The sequence below is a fragment of the Bombina bombina genome, chromosome 6 (assembly GCF_027579735.1).
Source record: "Bombina bombina isolate aBomBom1 chromosome 6, aBomBom1.pri, whole genome shotgun sequence".
In the NCBI taxonomy this organism is placed as follows: Eukaryota; Metazoa; Chordata; class Amphibia; order Anura; family Bombinatoridae; genus Bombina; species Bombina bombina.
The window spans coordinates 29,169,774-29,189,445 of record NC_069504.1 but is presented as its reverse complement, the minus strand read 5'-3'; the positions used below and the strand labels follow the sequence as shown (position 1 = coordinate 29,189,445).

At 38.8% G+C, this 19,672-nt stretch overlaps 1 protein-coding gene across 1 annotated transcript in view; it reads right to left on the bottom strand.

Annotated features, from left to right (window-relative positions):
* Nucleotides 1-4,364: 4,364 nt before the first annotated feature.
* The window catches only part of KCP (kielin cysteine rich BMP regulator), a 565,655-nt gene continuing 550,347 nt past the window's right edge, over nt 4,365-19,672 (bottom strand). Inside the window, 5 exon segments of the mRNA XM_053716343.1 lie at nt 4,365-4,960; nt 4,962-5,063; nt 5,065-5,088; nt 5,090-5,136; nt 14,465-14,762. Of these exon segments, the coding sequence (XP_053572318.1) occupies nt 4,916-4,960; nt 4,962-5,063; nt 5,065-5,088; nt 5,090-5,136; nt 14,465-14,762 (516 nt within the window). The 3' untranslated portion in view covers nt 4,365-4,915.

Sequence of the window (19,672 nt, the reverse complement as noted above, 5' to 3'; positions counted from 1 at the left end):
TAGGACTTATTTTACAGGTAATTTTGTTATTATTTTAACTAGGTAACTATTAAATAGTTCTTAACTATTTAATAGCTATTGTACCTGGTTAAAATAATTACAAAGTTACCTGTAAAATAAATATTAATCCTAAAATAGCTATAATATAATTATAATTTATATTGTAGCTATATTAGGATTTATTTTACAGGTAAGTATTTAGCTTTAAATAGGAATCATTTATTTAATAAGAGTTAATTTATTCTTTAGATAAAAATTATATTTAAGTTAGGGGGTGTTTAGTGTTAGGGTTGACTAGCTTTAGGGGTTAAATACATTTAATTAGAATAGCGGTGAGCTCCGGTCGGCAGATTAGGGGTTAATAATTGAAGTTAGGTGTCGGCGATGTTTAGGGGAGGGCAATTAGGGGTTAATACTATTTATGATAGGGTTAGTGAGGCGGGTTAGGGGTTCATAACTTTATTATAGTAGCGCTCAGGTCCGCTCGCAGATTAGGGGTTTAATAAGTGTAGGCAGGTGTCGGCGACATTGAGGGGGGCAGATTAGGGGTTAATAAATATAATATAGGGGTCGGCGATGTTAGGGGTAGCAGATTAGGGGACATAGGGATAACGTAGGTGGCGGCGATTTGCGGTCGGAAGATTAGGGGTTAATTATTTTAAGTAGCTTGCGGCGACGTTGTGGGGGCAAGTTAGGGATTAAGAAATATAATATAGGGGTCGGCAGGGGTTAGTGGGCAGCAGATAAGGGGGTACATAAGTATAACGTAGGTGGGCGGTCGGCAGATTAGGGGTTAAAAATTTAATAGAGTGGCGGCGATGTGGGGGGGACCTCGGTTTAGGGGTACATAGGTAGTTTATGGGTGTTAGTTGTACTTTAGGGTACAGTAGTTAAGAACTTTATAAACCGGCGTTAGCCAGAAAGGCTCTTAACCTCCTGCTATTTTCAGGGCGGCTGGAATCTTGTCGTTAGAGCTCTAACGCTCACTTCAGAAACGACTCTAAATACCAGCGTTAGAAAGATCCCATTGAAAAGATAGGCTACGCAAATGGCGTAGGGGGATCTGCGGTATGGGAAAAGTCGCGGCTGAAAAGTGAGCGTTAGACCCTTTAATCACTGACTCCAAATACCAGCGGGCGGCCAAAACCAGCGGTAGGAGCCTCTAACGCTGGTTTTGACGGCTACCGGCCGAACTCCAAATCTAGGCCTTTGTATCTTAGGGGGCCGGCCCATTTTTGGTTCAGAACTCAGGGTAGCGCTTGCTGATTGGTGGCTTCCAAGAGAACAAAGAAAAATTGATTATAGGAGTAAATTAAAATGAAAATTGCTGCTGTATCTGAATCACGAGAGAGAAAAAATGGGGGTTTATATCCCTTTAAAGAGACTTTTTTTACTCTTGTTTAATCTAAATGAAGACATTGCCAGCTGTATTTATTTTTTTGCCAAAACTTGAGCTATGTCCCTTTTACCCAGTAAAGTAAATGATTGTCTTTATCAGCAGCGAGGGTTAGTGAGACGCACAAAAACAATACTGCACTTTTAGCTTATAATAATACAGCTTTTTAATGGTACAATTCTTTTTGTTGTGTGTAATTGCTGCTGATGTCCCGGTTAAGTGCTGATGCATCACTGTATTATATATAAATGATGAGTTACTCTTACAGCAGGCTGATCTCTTCCCTCCCCTCAATATAGAAACCGCACACACTGTACGACTAGACATCTTTATTGTAAAAATGATATACAAGATGCAGTAATAAATACAATCAGTTCTGTGAATACAAAATCATAAAAAGTGGAATATAAATATAAAAATCTATACATAAAAAAAATCAGTGGTTTCACATAGTCTGATAAATAGCAAGCAGCCGGCTCCACCCCCTGCGCAATCGTACATTCCATATTCCCTGATCTGGGAGTTCTATTGGCTGTCAGGGAACATAAGATATAGACATAGTAATGTAAAGTAATGTTTATATGTGATAAATGACCATCTTCCATATGGAACAAACCAAATATAAAATTACGCGCACTTGATACTTCTACAATATGGATACATGTGGACATGTTGCTGTATAGTTTTATCCCTTGCTTTAATTTGAGCATTTAGTGGCTGCTACCATATGCATCACATACTATCTAGCACTAGTGCTTGCATGTGACTGCATGTGCTGGCCATATCTAACTCTGTAATGATACATCTAGTGCCTTGCTTGCTGCTTGCATGTCACTGCATGTGCTGGCCATATCTAACTCTGTAATGATACATCTAGTACTCACTGCTTGCATGTGCTGCCCATTTCTAACACTGTATGATACATCTAGTGCTCACTGCTTGCATGTGACTGCATGTGCTGGCCATATCTAACTCTGTAATGATACATCTAGTGCCTTGCTTGCTGCTTGCATGTCACTGCAGGTGCTGACCATATCTAACACTGTAATGATACATATAGTGCTCACTGCTTGCATGTGACTGCATGTGCTGGGCCATATCTACTAACTCTGTAATGATACATCTAGTGCCTTGCTTGCTGCTTGCATGGTCACTGCATGTGCTGCCCATTTCTAACACTGTAATGATACATCTAGAGCTTGCTGCTTGCATGTCACTGCATGTGCTGGCCATATCTAACTCTGTAAATGATACATCTAGTGCCTTGCTTGCTGCTTGCATGTCACTGCAGGTGCTGACCATATCTAACACTGTAATTATATATCTAGAGCTTGCTGCTTGCATTGACTGCATGTGCTGGCCATATCTAACACTGTAATGATACATATAGTGCTCGCTGCTTGCATGTGCTGGCCATATCTAACACTGTAATGATATATCTAGTGCTTTGCTGTCTTGCATGTGACTGCATGTGCTGGCCATGTCTAATTATTTAATGATATAGCTAGTGCTTGCTGCTTGCATGTGACTGCATGTGCTGGCCATGTCTAATTATTTAATGATATATCTAGTGCTTGCTGCTTGCATGTGACTGCATGTGCTGGCCATGTCTAACGCTTGTTTCATGTGTGTATAGGTACTGTATATAATGCCTCTTCATTTTCATGTGTATTTATGTGTCAGATACATAGACTGCTCAAATTCCATTTTATACGGATAAATACACATTTGTGATCAACTATATCCATCACTCATTTTCGTGTGTCCATGTGTATATACTATAGGTGTATGAGTGAACTGGATACATCTACTATGAAATGATGTGTGGATACGTCTAGATTTAGTGGTTGCTTCCATGGTGTCCATCGAAAATTTTCAAGGTAGACAAAATCATAATGAAATACCTTAAAAATTACAGTATCCGTTTGTAACATGAGAGTTGCTTGTTGTGGGCGTGTGCTGTACATAATTTTTTTAAAAAAGCATCTTATTGGCGTTACAAAAAGTGACTCAAATTTATAAAGATCGCGCCAGATTTGGAATAAAATAACAGCACTGTTTATCATTCAATCTGTAGAATGTACATGCCCATTATTCTCAAGGGGATTACTGGGATACTCCTTGCCCCCAATTAAAAATAAAATCAGAATTAAATTATGTTATTTTGTAATAAAAATGCCAGATTGTCGTTATAGAGGCACCTACAAGCCAGTTTCATCCGTGACTATTCACAGTGTGAAAATGACTATCCCTAGTGTGATCTGGAGAAGACACTCAAAACAATGTGTGACTTGACTAGACTCAAGGTGGACTGCTAAATGGTGCATGGTCTTGGTAATGAAACTTAAAAGGAAAATCTTTGTGACCTTAATACATAAAGCTCAGAGGGGAAAATAGAGGTGACATAGCTGCATCTCCTCACAAGCAGCACCAACCCCCTTAAACTGTAGCTGCTCAACACCAGCTGCTGCTGCCCACCTCTCCTGGTGTCCAGTTCTGGAAGGCCAGCATTGATAAAGATCAATATTCCAAGGGAACATTTCCCCATCTTCCTCACCACTCAGGATGTCAATGCTTGCATGTGAATGTCTACATTGGAGATATCTGGTGAATTCAGAGTCCACGATCCCGAGGCAACGGTAAGGGTAAAATAAATAGTTCTAATATACTAATTGATGCAATCAGAGAAACGTCATGGGTTCATTTAATGGATCTAACTCATATTCCACATTGTTTTCCATTAAAGAAGTTTCCTCATTGTGAAGCCTTCAAGGTCAATATAAAAGTAATGAAACTCTTGCACACATTCACTTATTTTTTTGTGTTTTCCATTGGGAACTGGTGGATATTTTTGGGCTTACAATATACACAAAGTAAAATCTTTTTCACAAGAACTATTCTATTTCTTTTGAGAAAAAGATCAAATCTGTTAAAATGTCAAGTAAAATGAATCCATCACTGCCCAATGTAAATAGACCCAATGATTTAATACACTGGAGGGTGCCAGGAATTGTTCCCCGCATCCACAACACAAATCCTCTGAGCATGAAATGTTGTTCTAAAATGAAAGGAATGATAAAATTATAAAAATAGAAAAACAAAATAATTTCTTGATGATACAGGGGTAGAACATTTATGAGGGTACTTAGGCTTGTAAGTCCTGCTGCAAACACTTTTTCCCCTCCTTGAATAGTTATCTAACAGTCCTTGAGTCCAGAAGCAATAGTCCTTTTATCCCATCTCTAATAGGCTGAAGTTAACAACAAGGAACCACATCATGATATTGACAAGATCAGTCTGAGGAAGGTGAGCAGTATGGGAAGAAACAAACGGAGAAGGGAGAAGAATAGAAAGGACAGGAAGCAGAGGGGACATAACACATGAAGAAACAATACAATCATCAAGAGGAAGTCAGGTTTGAAAAGTGAAGGTAAATACTTCATCTTCCCTTGGGGAGCTGGTACTTAGAAACCTGCTAAAGCCTCTTCTTCTTGCAGACAGACCATAAACAGTATCATTTCAGAGGGTTCCATGGATGATCTTGGGGCAAGATTCAGGAGGGAGTACAGTGAGACTCATGTTCCACTAACCCAGCCGGACACTGACATCCTGGAACACAAGGCTTGAAGGCAGTGGACTCCAGTACCCCCAGGGGTACGTCCTTGTTTGAAGCAGGTCTTAGGACAAGGGGGGGCCACACTCATCAAACTCATACCCTCGGTCATGGGGGCAGCAACAGGCTGGAGGTAGAAAACAACATGTTAGTCCCCAAACTTTACCAAGTACGGCAGACATCAACCAACCTGGAAACAAGACACCATTGTTCACTTTTATATTAATGAGACACCCTTAATTTATATTTATGTAATGTGGCACCCAGGACTTCATAAATATGATGAACTGCTATACAAATTAAAAATATTGAGAGCTACGAGTATCTATGTGATATTGAAGGACAACTAAACCAGTAGATTATAAAAATTAACAAATACACAATACAAACACAATTTAATTGCATTTACTTTGTAATGAGCAGTAGAATTTTTTTTCAGCATAGTGCATAAACAGTTATATAATATCTGCAGTGGGAAGACATACAGTACACACAAGTGTTGGAGGAAGGATACGGCGTGCGGGCTGCACTGATCCGGAACCGGAACTGCGGGTAGACCACGGGGTCATCCAATAATGAGACAGCTACTCCGGAGTGCCGTAGCCAGGGAGATCAGGCCCAAGGTAAGTAATGCAGGAGAAAGAGGCAGGCACTACTCGGGGGTGAAAAACAAGCAGTAATTTATTGATTTAAGCCATACAAAAAAAGAAAACAGGCTTAAAATGGACACCAGCAGCATACAAACAGATAGATGGACACAGAGGGACTGATGGCCTGACGCGTTTCGCGCCCCACCTACCACCTTACAATACTACCATAAATATAAAACTAATGCAAATGCTGGAAAAAATTAATAATAATAAAATAATAATAATAATTATAAAAATAATTATAAAAATAATAATAGCCATTAATTCACAAATAGTGAATTTAAAGAATAATACCTTAATTTATAAAAACTAAAGTACTCCAGCCAATTCACAATACGATATGGGGGCAAAAGAAGGATTAATGAACTGATATAATAGATTAATATCCACATAATAGGGAGCTATCAGCACAGTTAAAGAAATCTACACACATATGTTGAACACATACAGAATGACCAAAAATAACTAAATAAATTAGTCTTCAGACTCATTATAAAAATAATGAGTAGTAGTACATCATTTGGATTAAAAAAAGGAAATATGGGTCAATACATGTGTGTAGATAAGATATATCTAAGTGTCAATAAAGAAATTGATGTCACATTCCTTATTCATACCATGTGGTATCCTAGTATGTAGTTTTAAAATCCAGTAGAGTTCTTTTCTATCGACAATTTTATTTTTATTCCCACCCCTTGGGGGGAGTATGACTCTATCAATAACTTGTATTGACATATCTGCAATGTGACTAAAATTATGGTAATTGAAGTGATTTGCTACTGCAGAATTTACAAAATAATTTTGACATCCCTAATGTGTTCACCATGTCTTGTTCTTGCCTCACGTGGACGTTTTCCCTACGTATTGACTATTACACAGGTTGCAAGTAAGTAAGTACACCACGTAGGAGGTTCTACAATTAGCATAAAAATCTATTTGGTAAGTTTTATTATCATAAGATGAAGTAAAACTATTTCCAACTATTAAATTTGTGCAAGTGGTACATTGCCTACCACCGCACTTGAAATTACCTTTCTTTGAAAGCCAACAAGTGGGATTTTGATGGTTTCTTGTTGTGACCATACTGGGTGATAGAGATCTAGCTAGAGTTTTAGGCTTTCTTGAGACAAATCTGCAGTTATCAATCAGAGGTTTTAAAATTGGATCGCCCATTAATAAATGAAGATGTTTTTTAAGTATATTAACTATACTCTTATATTGTGGTGAATACTCAGTAGAGAATACCACAGAATCCCCTGACACATGTCTTTCAGAACCATGTCTCTTTTTTAGCCTGTAGTTATTAATTTTGACATGCTGTCTACATTTTTCCAAGTCATTAGAATTATATCCTCTATTAATGAGTCTATTTTTTAGCTCTAAGGATTGTTCATCGTAAATATTATCAGACTTGGTATTCCTACGTAGCCTGATAAATTGGCCCTTTGGAATGGCTCTGATTAAATGGCTTGGGTGTTGAGAGGCAGCATGCAAATTGTGTTTTCCAGCAGTACTCTTTCTGTAAGTTTTTGTCATGATCATGTCCCCAGTGGTGTACAGCGTAAGATCCAAAAAATTAATCTCTTTTGCATTCATTTCGCCAGTAAATTTCAGACCTAATTCATTAGTACTGAAGTAGAGTAGCATATTGTTTAAGAGATTTGGATCCTTATCACTGCGCACCACTAGGAGCAGGTCATCTATATATCTGACGAAGAGCTCTATCCGCTCAGACCAGGGGTTAGTGGGGGAGTAAACATACATTAGCTCCCACCATGCAACAAAAATATTGGCAAAGGCCGGGGCAAATTTTGCTCCCATGGCCATCCCCCTTGTCTGCAGATAGAACTCTCCGTCAAAAGAAAAAAAGTTAATAAAAATCTCAAAACATCACCCACATACACTCTAACTGTGTTATCCAGCTTGCCCTGCCATTCCAAGAAAAAAATCAACTGCCTTGATACCAAGATGCTGGGGTATGCTGGTGTAAAGGGACATAATGTCAGCGGGTTATCCAACAGACGTCCTCCTTCCACCTGATAGTATCCAATGTGGCTAGGAGGTGGGAAGTATCATTTAAATAGCTTAATTGTGTCATAGCAATAGGCTGAAGGATACTATCCATCCATTCTCCAAGTGGCTCTAAAAGAGACCCAATCCCAGCCACAATTGGCCTTCCAGGTGGACAGGTGGCACTCTTATGGATCTTTGGTACATGATGGAATATTGGAATGATAGGGTGATCTGGTATCAGCAACTCTGAATCCTTAGCTGAGAAAACACCTATAATGACACCATCCTCAATTAGTCTAGATAATTCCTTTTTGAACATGAAGGTGGGATTACCAGGAAGTTTGCGATAAACGGTGGAGTCTGACAGTTGCCTGTTAGCTTCTTGGAGGTAAAAAACCTTATCCATCACTACTATGCTGCCACCCTTATCTGAATTCCTAATAACAATATCTTTATTTCCCTTAGGTGCTTGAGGGCTAAGCGTTCTGCTTGATTCAGATTAGGGGTGGCAGCATTCCCAAAAATCCTGGTTTCCAAGTTTAAGTATATCCTCTTGGACTGCCTTTTGATATGCATTTACTATTGGACCCCTGAAATTAACAGGGTAAAAGGATGAACTATTCTTTTTTGGATGTTTCAGTGCATTTAAGGGTACATCACCATTATGATTTACATCAGGATTGTAGAGGGCCTCGAGTGTGGCAACAGCACATGCATCTTGAAAAGGTAAATGTACAGGGCATACAGCATGTGCGTTACCAGGCTCGATGATCTCTACCACTTGAGATTCATTTTCCACCCCTCTATCAGTTAATGTAAAGAAGTGTTTCAAAGCTAATTTGGGAACGAATTTATTAATGTCCAATAAAGTATTGAAACTAGAAAACTTGTTGGTAGGGGCAAAGCCTAAACCCTTTGACAGAATAGCATGTTCCTTTTGGATAGACTATATTGAGATATATTAAAAATACTAATATCATTGGAGGATACATGCTCCATTTCATTTACTAGTGTCCCTTTTTCTGCTTCTTGGTCACAACAAGAAACCATCAAAATCCCACTTGTTGGCTTTCAAAGAAAGGTAATTTCAAGTGTGGTGGTAGGCAATGTACCACTTGCACAAATTTAATAGTTGGAAATAGTTTTACTTCATCTTATGATAATAAAACTTACCAAATAGATTTTTATTCTAATTGTAGAACCTCCTACGTGGTGTACTTACTTACTTGCAACCTGTGTAATAGTCAATACGTAGGGAAAACATCACGTGAGGCAAGAACAAGACATGGTGAACACATACTACATACTAGGATACCATACTAGGATACCACATGGTATGAATAAGGAATGTGACATCAATTTCTTTATTGACACTTAGATATATCTTATCTACACACATGTATTGACCAATATTTCCTTTTTTAATCCAAATGATGTACTACACTCATTATTTTTATAATGAGTCTGAAGACTAATTTATTTAGTTATTTTTGGTCATTCTGTATGTGTTCAACATATGTGTGTATATTTCTTTAACTGTGCTGATAGCTCCCTATTATGTGGATATTAATCTATTATATCAGTTCATTAATCCTTCTTTTGCCCCCATATCGTATTGTGAATTGGCTGGAGTACTTTAGTTTTTATAAATTAAAGGTATTATTTCTTAAATTCACTATTTGTCAATTAATGGCTATTATTATTATTATTATTATTTTTATTTATTTTTTCCAGCATTTGCATTAGTTTTAGATTTATGGTAGTATTGTAAGGTGGTATAATTTGTTTTTCTTCTTTTATTCAATTGTCACAGTCTTAAATGCATTAGAGATTACATAAGTATGTTTTAATTGTATGTTGGTGGGGGTAGGTTAATTTCCTTGTGTATATAAGGGTTGTCTTGTCTCCATTAACTCAGCCTATGATTAAGCGCCACTAGGGGGGCGCGAAACGCGTCAGGCCATCAGTCCCTCTGTGTCCATCTATCTGTTTGTATGCTGCTGGTGTCCATTTTAAGCCTGTTTTCTTTTTTGTATGGCTTAAATCAATAAATTACTGCTTGTTTTTCACCCCCGAGTAGTGCCTGCCTCTTTCTCATACAGTACACACACAATACACAGCTATATAGCACGTGCAAGGTGAAGACACACAGTACACACACAATACACAGCTATATAGCACGTGCAAGGTGAAGACACACAGTACACACACAGTACACACACAATACACACACTATACACAGCTATATAGCACGTGCAAGGTGAAGACACACAGTACACACACAATACACAGCTATATAGCACGTGCAAGGTGAAGACACACAGTACACACACAGTACACACACAATACACAGCTATATAGCATGTGCAAGGTGAAGACACACAATACACAGTACATACACAGCTTTACAGTATGTGCAGAGGGAAGACACACAATACACAGTGCATACACAGTACATACACAGCTTTACAGTATGTGCAGAGGGAAGACACACAATACACAGTGCATACACAGTACATACACAGCTTTACAGTATGTGCAGGGGGAAGACACACAATACACAGTGCATACACAGTACATACACAGCTTTACAGTATGTGCAGGGGGAAGACACACAATACACAGTGTATACACAGTACATACAAAGCTTTACAGTATGTGCAGGGGGGAAGACACACAATACACAGTGCATACACAGTACATACACAGCTTTACAGTACGTGCAGGGGGAAGACACACAATACACAGTGCATACACAGTACATACACAGCTTTACAGTATGTGCAGGGGGAAGACACACAATACACAGTGCATACACAGTACATACACAGCTTTACAGTACGTGCAAGGGGAAGACAAACAATACACAGTGCATACACAGTACATACACAGCTTTACAGTATGTGCAGGGGGAAGACACACAATACACCAGTGCGTACACAGTACATACACAGCTTTACAGTATGTGCAGGGGGAAGACACACAATACACAGTGCATACACAGTACATACACAGCTTTACAGTATGTGCAGGGGGAAGACACACAATACACAGTGCATACACAGCTTTACAGTATGTGCAGGGGAAGACACACAATACACAGTGCATACACAGTACATACACAGCTTTACAGTATGTGCAGGGGAAGACACACAATACACAGTGCATACACAGTACATACACAGCTTTACAGTATGTGCAGGGGAAGACACACAATACACAGTACATACACAGCTTTACAGTATGTGCAGGGGAAGACACACAATACACAGTGCATACACAGTACATACACAGCTTTACAGTATGTGCAGGGGGGAAGACACACAGTACACAGTACATACACAGCTTTACAGTACGTGCAGGGGGAAGACACACAATACACAGTACATACACAGCTTTACAGTACGTGCAGGGGGAAGACACACAATACACAGTGCATACACAGTACATACACAGCTTTACAGTATGTGCAGGGGGAAGACACACAATACACAGTACATACACAGTACATACACAGCTTTACAGTATGTGCAGGGGGAAGACACACAATACACAGTGCATACACAGTACATACACAGCTTTACAGTATGTGCAGGGGGAAGACACACAATACACAGTACAATACACAGTACATACACAGCTTTACAGTATGTGCAGGGGGAAGACACACAATACACAGTGCATACACAGTACATACACAGTTTACAGTATGTGCAGGGGGAAGACACACAATACACAGTGCATACACAGTACATACACAGCTTTACAGTATGTGCAGGGGGAAGACACACAATACACAGTGCATACACAGTACATACACAGCTTTATAGTATGTGCAGGGGGAAGACACACAATACATAGTGCATACACAGTACATACACAGCTTTACAGTATGTGCAGGGGAAGACACACAATACACAGTACATACACAGCTTTTACAGTATGTGCAGGGGAAGACACACAATACACAGTGCATACACAGTACATACACAGCTTTACAGTATGTGCAGGGGAAGACACACAATACACAGTGCATACACAGCTTTACAGTATGTGCAGGGGAAGACACACAATACACAGTGCATACACAGCTTTACAGTATGTGCAGGGGGAAGACACACAATACACAGTGCATACACAGCTTTACAGTATGTGCAGGGGAAGACACACAATACACAGTGCATACACAGCTTTACAGTATGTGCAGGGGAAGGACACACAATACACAGTGCATACACAGTATATACACAGCTTTACAGTATGTGCAGGGGAAGACACACAATACACAGTGCATACACAGCTTTACAGTATGTGCAGGGGAAGACACACAATACACAGTCTATACACAGTACATACACAGCTTTACAGTATGTGCAGGGGGGAAGACACACAATACACAGTGCATACACAGTGCATACACAGCTTTACAGCATGTGCAGGGGAAGACACACAATACACCGTGCATACACAGTACATACACAGCTTTACAGTATGTGCAGAGGGAAGACACACAATACACAGTGCATACACAGTACATACACAGCTTTTACAGTATGTGCAGGGGAAGACACACAATACACAGTGCATACACAGCTTTACAGTATGTGCAGGGGAAGACACACAATACACCGTGCATACACAGCTTTACAGTATGTGCAGGGGAAGACACACAATACACAGTGCATACACAGCTTTACAGTATGTGCAGGGGAAAGACACACAATACACAGTGCATACACAGCTTTACAGTATGTGCAGGGGAAGACCACACAATACACAGTGCATACACAGCTTTACAGTATGTGCAGGGGAAGACACACAATACACAGTGCATACACTGTACATACACAGCTTTACAGTATGTGCAGGGGGAAGACACACAATACACAGTGCATACACAGTACATACACAGCTTTACAGTATGTGCAGGAGGAAGACACACAGTACACAGTACATACACAGCTTTACAGTATGTGCAGAGGGAAGACACACAATACACAGTGCATACACAGTGCATACACAGCTTTACAGTATGTGCAGAGGGAAGACACACAATACACAGTGCATACACAGTACATACACAGCTTTACAGTATGTGCAGGGGGAAGACACACAATACACAGTGCATACACAGTACATACACAGCTTTACAGTATGTGCAGGGGGAAGACACACAATACACAGTGCATACACAGCTTTACAGTATGTGCAGGGGGAAGACACACAATACACAGTGCATACACAGTACATACACAGCTTTACAGTATGTGCAGGGGGAAGACACACAATACACAGTGCATACACAGCTTTACAGTATGTGCAGGGGGAAGACACACAATACACAGTGCATACACAGTACATACACAGCTTTACAGTATGTGCAGGGGAAGACACACAATACACAGTGCATACACAGCTTTACAGTATGTGCAGAGGGAAGACACACAATACACAGTGCATACACAGTACATACACAGCTTTACAGTATGTGCAGAGGGAAGACACACAATACACAGTGCGGTACACAGTACATACAAAGCTTTACAGTATGTGCAGGGGAAGACACACAATACACAGTGCATACACAGTACATACACAGCTTTACAGTATGTGCAGGGGGAAGACACACAATACACAGTGCATACACAGCTTTACAGTATGTGCAGAGGGAAGACACACAATACACAGTGCATACACAGTACATACACAGCTTTACAGTATGTGCAGGGGAAGACACACAATACACAGTGCATACACAGTACATACACAGCTTTACAGTATGTGCAGGGGAAGACACACAATACACAGTGCATACACAGCTTTACAGTATGTGCAGAGGCTAGACACACAATACACAGTGCGTACACAGTACATACAAAGCTTTACAGTATGTGCAGGGGGAAGACACACAATACACAGTACATACACAGTGCATACACAGCTTTACAGTATGTGCAGGGGGAAGACACACAATACACAGTGTATACACAGCTTTACAGTATGTGCAGGGGGAAGACACACAATACACAGTGTATACACAGTACATACAAAGCTTTACAGTATGTGCAGGAGGAAGACACACAATACACAGTGCATACACAGCTTTACAGTATGTGCAGGGGGAAGACACACAATACACAGCTATATAGCACTTGCAGGGGGAAGACACACAATACACAGCTATATAGCACGTGCAGGGGGAAGACACACAATACACAGTGCATACACAGCTTTACAGTATGTGCAGGGGGAAGACACACAATACACAGTGCATACACAGCTTTACAGTATGTGCAGGGGAAGACACACAGTACACAGTACATACACAGCTTTACAGTATGTGCAGGGGGAAGACACACAATACACCGTGCATACACAGTGCATACACAGCTTTACAGTATGTGCAGGGATAAGACACACAATACACAGTGCATACACAGTACATACACAGCTTTACAGTATGTGCAGGGATAAGACACACAATACACAGTGCATACACAGTACATACACAGCTTTACAGTACGTGCAGGGGGAAGACACACAATACACAGTGCATACACAGTACATACACAGCTTTACAGTATGTGCAGGGATAAGACACACATACACAGTGCATACACAGTACATACACAGCTTTACAGTATGTGCAGGGATAAGACACACAATACACACACAATACACAGCTATATAGCACGTGCAGGGGGGAAGACACACAATACACAGTGCATACACAGTTATATAGTATGGGCAGGAAATACACTAACACACACACTAAACACATAAATACATTACCACATAGTGCAGGAGATCTCCACTGCAGGATGACACCAGCCTCCCGGCACTCAGATGCGTAGGCTTCCAGTGCGTCACACAGACACTCGTCCCCGGCTCCGCAGGCGCACAGATCATACACACAGGATGCAAAGAACATCTCAGGAGGGACCACACGGTGGCACGGCTCAAAGACGCTGGACTTTATTAGCTTGCAGCGCCCATTGGCTTCTTTCCTGGCTCGGTACCCCGGCCAGCTTACAAGTGTCTACATCCTGCCGTCCTGGCAACTGCTGGAAGATTCATTACTACTCTGTACCTGAGCAACACATAAACGTCACACAAGGAGTTATGCTGCAGTTCCTAACTTTTTCATTTATAGTTTTATTTAGTGCACAGTTAGTTATTTAACAGCAGGGTGGATACAAATGTTAATCTATAAATAAGGATTAGTTTTGAATTGTGTAGCATGAGGCTTTTATTCATGGCTGTAAGAATACATTTTTTGGGTAAATTAATTACATTAATCCAGTCATGCTCTTCCAGAGGTTTTGTAAGATTATTTTAGGCACTTTTCTATATATAATATCACATAGTCTTGGTTTTGTAGTTCTCATAATTGTGAATTTGTGACTGCACAAATAACATGCATCTTCTTCACAAGAAAAACATTGCAAAATAAATATACAAAGTTGAGAAATAGACCTTAAAGGGACATACAAAGCGAAGAAAAAAATGCAGGCACTGCTTCCGCAGGAGTAAAAAAAGGTACTTTAATGAAAAAAAGTGTACACACTACATAAAGGCAAGACACAAGATACGGGTATACAGGTAACCGGCCTCTAGGGGCACTTAATCATAGGGCTACAGTGAAAAGGAAGGGACCTCCTTGTATAGGCCACGGTATTAACCCCTACCTTATCAAACTAGCGGCTAGATTTGGAGTTTTGTCGGTAACGACCCGAAAACTAACGCCGGCTTTTTTCTGGCCGCACATAAAAAACAAACTCTGGTATTGAGAGTCCACAGAATGGCTGCGTTAGGCTCCAAAAAAGGAGCGTAGAGCATATTTAACGCAGCTTCAACTCTCGATACCAGAGTTGCTTACGCAAGCGCCAGCCTCAAAAACGTGCTCGTGCACGATTCCCCATAGGATACAATGGGGCTGTTTGAGCTGAAAAAAAACCTAACACCCCTGCAAAAAAGCCGCGTTCAGCTCTTAACGCAGCCCCATTGTTTGCTATGCGGAAACACCTCCTAAGTCCTGCACCTAACACCCTAACATGTACCCCGAGTCTAAACTCCCCCTAACCTTACACTTATTAACCCCTAATCTGCCGCCCCCCGCTATCGCTGACACCTGCCATTTTATTTTTAACCCCTAATCTGCCGCTCCGTAAACCGCCGCTACTTACATTATACTTATGTACCCCTATCTGCTGCCCCTAACACCGCCGACCCCTATATTATATTTATTAACCACTAATCTTGCCGCCCAACAACGTCGCCCCCACCTGCCTACACTTATTAACCCCTAATCTGCCGAGCGGACTGCACTGCTACTATAATAAAGTTATTAACCCCCTAATCCGCCTCACTAACCCTATAATAAATAGTATTAACCCCTAATCTGCCCTCCCCTAACATCGCCGACACCTAACTTCAATTATTAACCCCTAATCTGACGACCGGCAGCTCACCGCTATTCTAATAAATGTATTAACCCCTAAAGCTAAGTCTAACCCTAACACTAACACCCCCCTAAATTAAAATTAATTTTAATCTAACGAAATTAATTAACTCTTTATTAAATAAATTATTCCTATTTAAAGCTAAATACTTACCTGTAAAATAAATCCTAATATAGCTACAAATATAAATTATAATTACTATTATAGCTATTTTAGGATTAATATTTATTTTACAGGTAACTTTGTATTTATTTTAACCAGGTACAATAGCTATTAAATAGTTAAGAACTATTTAATAGCTAAAATAGTTAAAATAATTACAAAATTACCTGTAAATAAATTCCTAACCTAAGTTACAATTAAACATAACACTACACTATCAATAAATTAATTAAATAAACTACCTACAATTAACCTAACACTACACTATCAATAAATTAATTAAATAAAATACCCTATAATTATCTACAATTAAACCTAACACTACACTATCAATAAATTAATTAAATAAAATACCTACAATTACCTACAATTAAACCTAACACTACACTATCAATAAATAAATTAAATACAATACCTACAAATAACTACAATGAAATAAACTAACTAAAGTACAAAAAATAAAAAAGAACTAAGTTACAAAAAATAATAAAATATTTACAAACATAAGAAAAATATTACAACAATTTTAAACTAATACACCTACTCTAAGCCCCCTAATAAAATAACAAAGACCCCCAAAATAAAAAAATGCCCTACCCTATTCTAAATAACTAAAGTTCAAAGTTCTTTTTACCTTTACAGCCTGAACAGGGCCCTTTGCAGGGCATGCCCCAAGAAGTTCAAGCTCTTTTGCCTGTAAAAAAAACCAACATACAATACCCAAGCCCCCCAACATTACAAACCCACCCCCACATACCCCTAATCTAACCCCAAACCCCCCTTAAATAAACCTAACATCATGAATTAGAAAAGACTGAGAGAGGAGGAAATCATGAAAAGAAACTCCTTACAGCTGAATCAAGGTGGATCTCAACCTTAGACTGTCTGTAACCACAGAGGTCTTAATAATAAAGAAGATCTGTCTCACCTTTTTAATATAGTCTGATAATAAAATGATTTTCAATGATGCTCCAGTTTCTTTCAATCAGTAAAACGACTTCCATTGAGTATATTACCAGATAGTGAGCACCTATATATACCCCTCTCTCAGATTCTGCACTATCTTGCACTTACATATATATTTAAAAAAAAAAAAAAAAAAAAATCTCTTGAGAGGAGTTTTTAAAAAAACTTTTTTAAAAAAACTTTAAAAAACTTTTTAAAAAATACTAAAACCTATCAATTTCAAATTTAAATTTGAAATCTATTACACTTCCACTAGTATTTATTAGTCCAATTCAGAATGAAGTTCTCTAACCAAGATTTCCTTAGGTTTCAAAAGTAGACCCAAACCTGTACCCTCTGGCTCCCATTCAATAGCCTTAGTTTGTATTTTTAGCTTAACCCTATTTATGTAGGAGTTTCAATGGATGCCTCCCGTTTCTTTCAATCAGTAAAACGACTTCCATTGAGTATATTACCAGATAGTGGAGCACCTATATATACCCCTCTCTCAGAATCTGCACTATCTTGCACTTACATATATATTTAAAAAAAAAAAAAAAAAAATCTCTTGAGAGAGTTTTTAAAAAAACTTTTTTAAAAAAAACTTTTAAAAAAACTTTTTAAAAATACTAAAACCTATCAATTTCAAATTTTAAAATTTGAAATCTATTACACTTCCACTAGTATTTATTTAGTCCAATTCAGAATGAAGTTCTCCTAACCAAGATTTTCCCTTAGGTTTCAAAAGTAGACCCAAACCTGTACCCTTTGGCTCCATTCAATAGCCTTAGTTTGTATTTTTAGCTTAACCCTATTTATGTAGGCCTACCTTAAATTATTTTTATGAGGAATACACACTTTTTATGAGGAATACACAATTTTATGAGGAATACACTTTTTAATGTTTCGATCCTGCCCCCTATTTTTAACCCTTTGAAACTTAAGTCCATCATTATTTTTGGTCCGATATTTTTTTGTCAGAGATATATAGGTCCCGTTAACCTATTCACATTACTTTATTCACTTTCTCAGAACCCTTCTAGACCCGTTATGATAAAGAAAATTTGCTAGTCTTTTAGTCCCACCACTGTTTAATTGTACACACATTATGCAAATAATCCTTTTTATAAGTTAGGACTTCTGAGCCCATTTTAATAGGGCCTAGTCCATTTATATGTAAGCAACAATAAGCCAGCTATCCAAATACTGGCACTTAATACTGTCTGCCTTTCTCAGTTCTGACTCTACTTTTCTAAAAAATCAAAAATCACACTGAGTGAACCGCTAGAGAATAGAAGGTTATAGGAACCCCTCTCAGTATAAATCGGAATGAGATTATTCGCTATAATAACAATAGGTTAATCAACACATCCCATGTATTTACATAATACACTGTTTATACTAAATCCGAGGGAATTTCAATTCCGCCCTAGATGATATATAACACCGCTGCAAAATAAAGATTTTTACGTATTCACATCTATCTCCCGTTTGTCTCAAATCGAACCCTCCCCACCAATGACATGAGAGGAAGTTACACACCTCCAAAAAGAGCCAATTATGTAACTCTTATTATATACTATTATGATGAAGGAACCACAGACACACCTTTCTTTCATCCAATTAGAGGCGCATATCCTAAGTCGTGACGTCACGACCAATCAGGTTGGTCCGTTTACGGACCCAGTTATTGCTAGCCCATTGCAACAATTTCTCAAATGTTAGTTGTCTATTACATAGAAATACCCCATTCGAATTCCACATTTGAACCCCACAAACTATATCACTCCGATCACTATTCTTAGATCGGATTAGTAACCTTGGACCGGAAGTGACGTCACGAATCAAACGGAGCTAAATACATCTACCATGAAACTCAGCAAACCAAAAAGTATTAATTCTATAAAATCCTCTTGTTCTTTCTGTTGAAATAATAAAAAAAAAATTAAATTTTTTTTTTTATACTTATACGTATTGGTTAAAGTGAAAAATAACGAAAATAACGAAACCGGAAGTAAACAAGTTTTGCTATATCCGGTCATTGACCATATATAAGGCCACTACCCAGCACCCACAAACCAGTCTTGATAAAGGCCTAGCATGGGCCGAAACGCGTAGACCAGCACTGGTAAGCCTTATTCTATTATTTCCAACGTTAAAGGACAATCTACACTATATTTGTTTTTGTTCTTTTTACCACAGGTGGATCGTATTCGTTTATGTTTTTATATTCAGAATTTTTTTTGGATCACTTCAAAATATGGCACTGTGATTGCAGACTGTTTATTCTCACCACACTATATATACTATTTCTATTACACACTGGATATCCACTAATTCAATTTGGATTTATTCCTCACTTTTTCATCACTGGATTCTACAAGCACCTAGTTTTTTACACCACCTTCATCATCTGGATATTTTTTGTGAA